Genomic DNA, 8,559 nt, shown 5'->3' on the forward strand with positions numbered 1-8,559 from the left:
ACAACATCGAGGAGGATGATTTACTAGGAGAGGACCTGGTCGACTACAGAGCCTCGCCCGAGCACCCAGGTATGGATGTAAATGTGATTACATTTTAAGCCGATTACACTATTATCAGTGACGATGAACCTGTTATTGCTCAATTTGATTTTGGTCCTAAAGAGACTGCCTTCACCAAGCCAAAAAATTGGTCAATCATTTAAAGCGGTCTTTGTGCGCGGGCATATCGATGGAGTACCGATTGCTAAAATGTTGGTAGATGGTGGGGTGGCCATGAATTTAATGTCATACTCATTGTATAGAAAATTAGGGAAGCAGGATGACAAATTAGTCAAAACTAATATGACACTCAGCGGCATTGGAAGCGATAGTTCGATCAAGGCCAAGGGAGTCATGTCTGTTGAATTAACCATCGGGACAAAGACTCTTGTTGGTGCTTTCTTCGTCGTCAACATAGAAGGAAATTATAGTATAATCTTAGGTAGATATTGGATTCTTGCAAATCAATGTATACCTTCTACTTTACATCAAATGTTATTACAATGGGTAGGAGATAAGGTAGAACAGGTACATGTCGATGCATCAGCTTGCATTGCCATAACCGATGCCCCTGTACTCTAGACCTATGAGACTTCCACCTATCTCATAGGAGTCGATTTTTCTGATTACCAGTTCATAAGCATAGATATAAGAGGGTTCATCCCTGTAATGCTAGAGTCGGCTAAATCATAAATAAGGTTAAAATGATAAACACACTAATAAATAGTGACTGTCGGGACGTGGACGGTCCGACCCCTAAGGCTGGACGGTCAAGGTGCACCAGAGAATGGCGTAGAGAACATACCCTGTCACGGACTATCCGCCCCAACATCGGATAGTCCGGTGGCTACCAGAGAGTGCAGCAGAGAGTCCACTGTCCTGGATAGTCTGGCCCCTGAGGTCGGATAGTCTGCGGATGCATAGAGAGCCTCAAACTATTTTGAGGTATGCACAAGAGAAGAATTTAGAGATCTCGACAAATTAGGACATGGGTTTACATCGGCCGATCCTTTGGAGGAGATTGATATAGGGGAAGGTAAAACTCCAAGACCGACTTTTGTGAACAAGACCCTGAAGCCGATCCTAGGAATGAAATGATTGGCTTATTAAAAGAATACTCTGATTGCTTTGCTTGGAACTACACTGAGATGCCAGGATTAAGCCGAGAGCTAGTGGAGCATCGATGACCTATTAAGTCTGGCTTCAAGCCCTTCAAGCAGAGACCAAGATCATTTCGTCCAAGACTTATTGCCTAGGATCAAAGACAAAATTCACAGGCTCTTGGAAGCTAACTTTATTAGGTCTTGCAGTTATACGAAATGGATCTATAATATTGTGCGGGTGGAGAAGAAGGATTCAGATAAGCTCAGAGTATGTATTGAATTCCGAAATCTAAATAGGGCGATTCCTAAAGATGAATATCATATACCTGTAGCCGACATGTTAATTAATAATGCATCAGGAAATATAGATATTAGCTTTCTTGATGGCAATGTGTTATATAATCAGACCTTCCTGATCGAGAAAGATACGTCTAAAACGATCTTTATATGTCCGGGCGTTATTTGAGTGGATGGTTATGACATTCGGTTTAAAAAATGTTGGTGTCACTAATCAAAGGCCTATTCATTTGATCTTTTATGAGTTGTTGGGAAACACTATGAAAGTTTACATTAATGATATATTAGTTAAATCAGCTGAATTTGGTTCTCATATAACTTATTTGCGCAAAACTTTTGATAAGATGTGTTAATATGATTTAAAAATAAACTCTTATAAATATACTTTTGGAGTATCGATCGACAAATTCTTAAAATTCATCATTCATGAACAGGCAGCGGAGTAATGGCAGCCATGCGACTGGAGAAAAGGAAGGAGAGCCGAGCGTAAGCAGCAGCGAAAAAAAAAATCCTTCCCCTTTTTAGAGGCCAGCAGCGGCAACTGACGACGCAGTGGGTCAAGTGGGCTATCTTTTGTGCACGAGGGCCCATGTCCCTGCTCGAAACGAAGCCCATTACATGCGGTGACGGGTGGGCGTCTCGTCTTCTCCGACGAGGGAGCCCCAGCCACTAGCTACCAACCCGTGACCCTAAAACCAACTAAAGTCCAGAACAGAGGCAGCTCTCTTGGCGTGCTCACCTGCTTGCTCCAAGATTTACCCCTCCCTCGGTGCCTGATACCTCTATCCTCCGCATCCGTCTCTAAAGACAAGGCAGTCGTCAAGAAAGGGAGTTTGACCAAGAGCCTGTGGTGTCCGTCGGCTGCCATCCATGGCAGGGGAGGCCAAGAAGCTCTTCTTCGCATCCGAGGTTACTCTCCACGCCTCCAGGAAGGACTGCTGGGTCGTCATCGGCGGCAAGGCGAGTGAGAAGAAGATCATCCTTGCTGTGCTTCTCTTGCATCTGTGGGGAAGAGAGAGATCCGACCTCTGATATGGTTTGGTCGGCCTCTGATTGTTTTTCTGGCTGGTTGGTTTCAGGTGTATGATGTGACCAAGTTCTTGGAGGACCACCCTGGGGGAGAGGATGTGCTTCTCCATGCATCAGGTAGTAAGCTCAGCTTTGATTTCCTCTCGTCTGCTTGTTGACAGATGACAGAACCGTAACCTTATCGGTCCAATTTCGTGACAATTGCATATTTGGGACATTAAACATAGCGCTTCGCAATATTGCCATCCAAAAGATTTATTTCGCAAAATAGGGACTACAAACATCTTCTAATTGATTATACTACCAGTTATTGTATAATCTTCCTTTTATTACTTGGTTCCCTGTATTTTGTATCTAAGGAGACCAAATTACCTTGTGCGTGCGTTTTGTCTCCATGCCGCCATGGACGACCGGCTACCGTCCTGCCCACAGCCGCCCCATGCCCCGTCCAGGCCCGGGCTCACCCCTGCTGCGCCATCTGCCGAGCTCGACCCTGCGCGCTGGCCGAGGCCGCTGCCGCGCCGACCACCACGCTGGGCGAGATCGCGCTAGGTGAGGTCGTGCTGGGCGATGTCATGCTGGACAGGGCGCCTCGTCTGCATCATAGCCCATGGACACACCGACCATGGAAAAGCTGTATCGTTGTCCTGGTGTTTCATGAGCATTACGTGAGCAATAAGAGTTGTTTGCATCCTACAAGTTGCAAATACTAGCTTCATGCTGGTGAGTGCAGACAAGCTGCAAGTTGCAAATACTAGCTTCCTGCTGCTGACGAATCTACAATTTACAAATACTAGCTTCCTGTTGGCCAGCTGTTCACTTGATCCTGGTGAGCGCGAGAGAGCAGGCGAGCTGCGTATAATTACATAGGGCTACAAGCGGCTAATCAGGGAAAAATACATGAAATTAGATTAGAAAAGCTAGACTATAGGCTAAATTGTAGTATAATCGAGTAGATGTTTGTAGTCCCCTTTTTGCGAAGTAAATCTTTTGGATGGCAATATTACGGAGCGTTATGTTTAGAGTCCCAAATATGCAATTGTCTCGTCCAATTTTCTCATTTGTAATTATGGTTTGAGACTTATGATAGACTTTGCTGGGCGAACTGAATGCAGAACTTGATCCAAGTTCCAGAACCGCTAGAATGAGAAATTAAGTTAAAAAAACCATGAATTTACACTTAGAAGCGGCATTTGGGATGGTCCCAAAATCTGAAATATACTCTCGGATTCCTGATTCACGTTCTCATCTGTATGCCGAACCCTGGTGGCCACAGATCTTTCCTTGTTTGTCTAAATGATTTTAACCTGCCTGGTCATTTTGCTACTCTTTTTACAAATAGAAATCTTGCTAAGCTGTCCATAATAAAATATATGTGGTACTCTTGAGTCTTAAATATTTTTCGTTCTCACTAATACATCAGTATCATCATTTTATTGCCTTATTAGAAAGGTTGTATAGTTGGTTGAATTCAACAGACTAATTATGCAAAAACTGCTTGCCAAAATTCTGGAACTCTTGATGGTGATTCTGGAAATATGTTGTGCTCAAGACAGACGAATGCATGGTAGTCAGCATATTCTTTACTTCGAATGTTGCTTTCATCTAGGTCAAAATTTCCAGGCCTTAATTTGCGCTAGCTTTGTCTTCCCAAATAAACCAGATCGCTAATGCCACTATGATTATTCCCTTAGATTTTTAAAAAAAAATCTATCTTCATTTAAGTGAATAGCCAAAACTATAATGTTTACTATATTAGGCCATCTCTAGCAGATCCCTTATCCTCTATCTCAAACTTCACTTTGCAAACAGTGTAAACAACAGTGTTATTAAAACTACGTTTAAACGTTGTTTAAACTACGTCTAAACGTCAAAACTCTAATTAGAGGTTGAAATCACGTTTTAGCGTTCTAAACTGTAAAACGTAGTGTTTTATGCATTTTAGACCATTAGCTATTTTTGGGCCCGGTCTATTAGTTACTTTTGGGGTTCAATCCAGCTCATGGGTGAAGTTTTGGTAAGCCACTAACCTCTCCGTTTTGGTATTTAACTTCATATTATTGTCTGAAATTATGATATATTGGTATTTTTCCTATGTTGTTTAAAACTACGTTTAAACAAAGTTTAAACGTTTAAAAGTCAAAATTTCACCCATGAGCGTTCCAACGTTTTATCGTTTTAATAAGCTTGGTAAACAATGTCATTTATAGTTTCGCGTCTCCTATTTTACTCTGCAAACAGTGTAGAGCTTTACATGATTCCATCAAAATACTTTGTATAAATAGAATTTGCTAAGCTTGATTTTATCTGGCTGTAATAAATTTTTGAAGCCTCTGGGGATGCCACGGAAGCATTCGAAGAGGTGGGACACAGCACTTCAGCCGTCAGCATGATGGACAGCTACTTGATTGGAAGCATCAAGGACTATGTTCGTCCGAGTGCATCGAAGGCCACAGATCCTTGGAGCGCTGATGTTCTACCAAATTCCAGGACGATGCAAGGGAACAAAGTCACTCCTAATCCAAATACCTTCCTGGACTTTCTTCTCCCATTGTTTGTGCTTGGCCTGGCATTTGCAGCTTGGTATTACCTAACCTTCATCTCCAAGAACCATTAAATACAGTGAAGCTGGGAATTATTTCTCACTATTATACTGTTAGGGTTATATCAGAGAAAACATTAAAAGAAGGCAAACCTTGTATTATGGTATTTTGCACTTGAAGGTTGCTAGCTAGGGTTTCCTTGGATGTCCTTTCTTACATGTAACAGGCATGTCAGTACGCAGATGTATGAATGAAACAATTTATCCTTATTTTTCCAATTTGTGCTTCAGATTCATTTTCTTATATTTTTTTATTTTTTAGTAAAGATCCCAATGATTTAGTACAATTTGATTGTACATATCAACTCATCGGCATACAAAGATGCACTTAGCGAATCCCTAGGCAATCATGATATCATGTTTAGTACCAGTTGAACATGGTATAGTCTGGTATTCTTCTTATAACCATTGTTGATGGGTACTAATATGGTAGCTTACTGGTCTGTATATGAAGTCAGAGAAACCATGACATTTGCATCTGAAAAGATAATATTCTTCATAATTGGTGCCATCTGTAAATGACTGTAATGGTACATGCTGATGGTTATGTTGCTATTTAAGTTAGAGAATTAGACTATTCAGGGTAATATGTAAATGACTGATGTTTTAATATATGGAGTATTATACAAGTGAAATGGCGTGCCGAGCAGACAGAAAGTTGATAGCTGTTGGGCTGTGCTGTTAAAAAAATTATTGTAGGCTGTGAGCTATGAAAAACTGCCGTAGACTATGAACGGCTAAAAAAGCTAAAAACTATTTAGTGAAAACCACTAAAAAAGCTAAAAATAATTTCACATATATTTTTATTGTTCCATCCAAAAGCTGCTAAAAACAGCTCTAGATGTGTTTTCAGTTTTATACTGCGAGAAAGTCGTCTTTTAGAAAAAAACTGGTTTCTAGATTCAGCTCTTTGGTTTAACTTTTAGCTTTTAGGGGATAAAAGCCAAACCAAACTGTGCGAGGTAAAATGTTTATGCTGGGATACTGGTTAGTGCAGCAGCAGCAAACCGCACCCCAATCTCAGGTGTAAGTTCAGATGCCATAAGTGCCCAGATATAAGCGGGCGGAGTTCATGAGTGGCTATCCCTCTATCTTTACCCATTATGTAGATCCCATGGACGCCGAGGATTGGCTGCGTACCATGAAACGTCAGTTGCGCACTGCTCAGTGCAACGATCGTGAGAAGGTGTTGTATGGTCCCAGTCTGCTAAGTGAAGCAGCACAGTCCTGGTGGGAGTCTTACCTCGCCACCTATGCTGACCCTGAAGCCACCACCTAGGAGGATGTAATACCCAATTTATAAAACCTATAAAAGAGTTGATCTCCTTATGTGATTTGCTATCTACCTTTTGAGTCAGGTGACTAAACATAATTAAAAGATAATAATTCCTTACTAAATCATAAAAAGAAAGCCATGCATCATGTTGAGTTCTTATGTTTGTGCATTTAATACTGGCAAGATTAATAAAGATGTGCTAATGTCTAAATTAGAATTTAACCAAAGAATTGCAATTTAGAGCATTGGAATAATAAGCTAGAAATGGAAAAGAAATAAGAAAATACTACATAAAACAAAATAAAAATAAGAATAAATTCTTACTTAACTGGTGCATTCAGTTGTACATTTAAACGAGGACAAATTCACCACAAATTTGAGATTCAAATTTGGATGGAAAAATAAGAAAGAAAAGAGAATACAAGAAAAAGAAAAAAAGGGAAGCTTACTCGGGTCGACCGCTACTATTCTGGCCCATCTAACCTCACCGCTTCTCCGTGCGGCCCATCAGCCAAATGGGCGCGCCGACATGTGGGACCCACCGGGCGGCCGCACTCTCGCACTCACCTCTTACCCTTTCGCTGGTTTGCGGGCCCGCATGACAGTAACATCTCGCCGCACCTCACTCTTTGGCGCGTGGTCCCGGGACATCAGCATCTCCCACAACCACCACGCCTGACTATGGCGGGATGTCACGTGAGCTCTGGGATTCCGTCGCTGACCGACACCCCTGCGCATAAAGCCAGTCGCGTCGGGCCCTACTCTTCACCTCCACCACCTACAACCCAAAGACCAGCTTCGAAACCGCGTGGGGCGCGCAAATTCGCTATTCCGCCGGGAGTGGATTACCGCGCTGCCGCGAAACCTCCACTCCACCGGCGCCTAGTGCCAGAAATCGAATCGTGGGCCTGTGCCAGAACTGTGTGAAACCAACCGCATCGTTTCCGGGCGGGATTAACGACTCGTCGGCCACCAATTGCTCACCGAAGTTACACGTCGCCGCGGATCCGCGCATCGCCGTGGGCAGGGCACTACACCACGTGATTGTCACACCTAGATTTAAGGGACAAAGCCGGGTGCATCTCATATATGCGCCAAAGAAGACAACACATATAATAACAGAGTGTATAGAGATAAATGTCACATTATAATCAGAGTATTTATTACATAGCGGAAATCTTATAAAATAAAATATAAATATAGATCGAACTAAAGTCCATCATTGGCGCCATAAAGTCAACTGGGAGACGCCACCTAGATCGAATCGAACTCCTCGTTGTGTGGCTCCTCTTGAACCACCTGTTCTTCTCCTATGGGGGTGGGTGTGAGACAACAAGGGTGAGCTCTCACATGTTCATCGCTCAACAAGTTGTGGGGAATAATGTGGCACTATACTACTAACTACTACTACATTATTCCACTACTACTAATACTACTTCTACTATTAGTTATCTATACTAATATTTAAGCCAGTGACGCTTTGCCACTGGCCTTGCTGCTGCCGCTGTCACCCTTGTCGCTGCCGCCGTCGCCGTCGCCATCGCCATCACCGCCGCCATCGCCGCCGTCGTCCTCGTCGTCGCCGTCACCGTCGCTCTTCTCCTCGGACGAGTCGGAGGAGTTCTCCTCGTCCGAGGAGATCTCCGACTCATCCGAGCCCTCGAGCTCCGAGCGCTCGACGGTCTGGATGTACGTCCACACCTCGGCAGCGATCCCCTAGGAATCGTTCGAGTCATTGGACGACACCGGGGGAGAGGCATAGACCGGCGACCCCTCGGACTCGGAGGAAAACTCCTCCTCCGAGTACTCGGAGTCACCGAAGTCCTCCGAGGGGGGACTTGGCTCGCGCTTCCGCTTGTCGCCAGAGTGGTGCGACAAACTTCCGCTCTTCTTATTCTTGCCCATAGTTGATTGGAAGAGAAGAGAAAAATGGAAAATAAGAAACAAAGGACCGGGAGATGTGTGAAGACACCAGCGAAGCAAGCAGTCTATTTATAGAGGCGGGAGGCAACCGCTCATCTCCTACCACGGTCACTGAACAGTCGCAAGTGTTCAATAAGCCATTCAAATCGTCTGGAAACAAGTCAGGCGGCAGACGCCGATTGACGTAACACGACACCATTGGGACTGAAGTCAACTGCTTGGACGATATGATTACACCCCGCGGTCACGTCAAGTTACTACTCAAGGGCAGTTTGCTAAACGCTCAGCGC

At 43.6% G+C, this 8,559-nt stretch overlaps 1 protein-coding gene across 2 annotated transcripts; it reads left to right on the top strand.

Moving 5' to 3' along the window:
* Positions 1-1,990: 1,990 nt before the first annotated feature.
* LOC100272754 (uncharacterized) lies at positions 1,991-5,306 on the top strand. 2 transcript variants are annotated; one of them, NM_001147207.1, is made up of 4 exons: positions 2,241-2,399; positions 2,519-2,585; positions 2,901-3,191; positions 4,799-5,299. In NM_001147207.1, exons 1-3 carry the CDS (start codon positions 2,310-2,312, stop codon positions 3,179-3,181), a joined length of 438 nt encoding a protein of 145 aa, NP_001140679.1. In that variant the 5' UTR covers positions 2,241-2,309; the 3' UTR covers positions 3,182-3,191; positions 4,799-5,299. The 2 variants fall into 2 exon arrangements, with proteins under 2 accessions (XP_008661570.1, NP_001140679.1); XM_008663348.3 differs by lacking the exon at positions 2,901-3,191 and having other exon boundaries at positions 1,991-2,399; positions 4,799-5,306.
* The last annotated feature ends 3,253 nt before the right edge of the window (positions 5,307-8,559 follow it).

Source organism: Zea mays, chromosome 10 (assembly GCF_902167145.1).
Source record: "Zea mays cultivar B73 chromosome 10, Zm-B73-REFERENCE-NAM-5.0, whole genome shotgun sequence".
In the NCBI taxonomy this organism is placed as follows: domain Eukaryota; kingdom Viridiplantae; phylum Streptophyta; class Magnoliopsida; order Poales; family Poaceae; genus Zea; species Zea mays.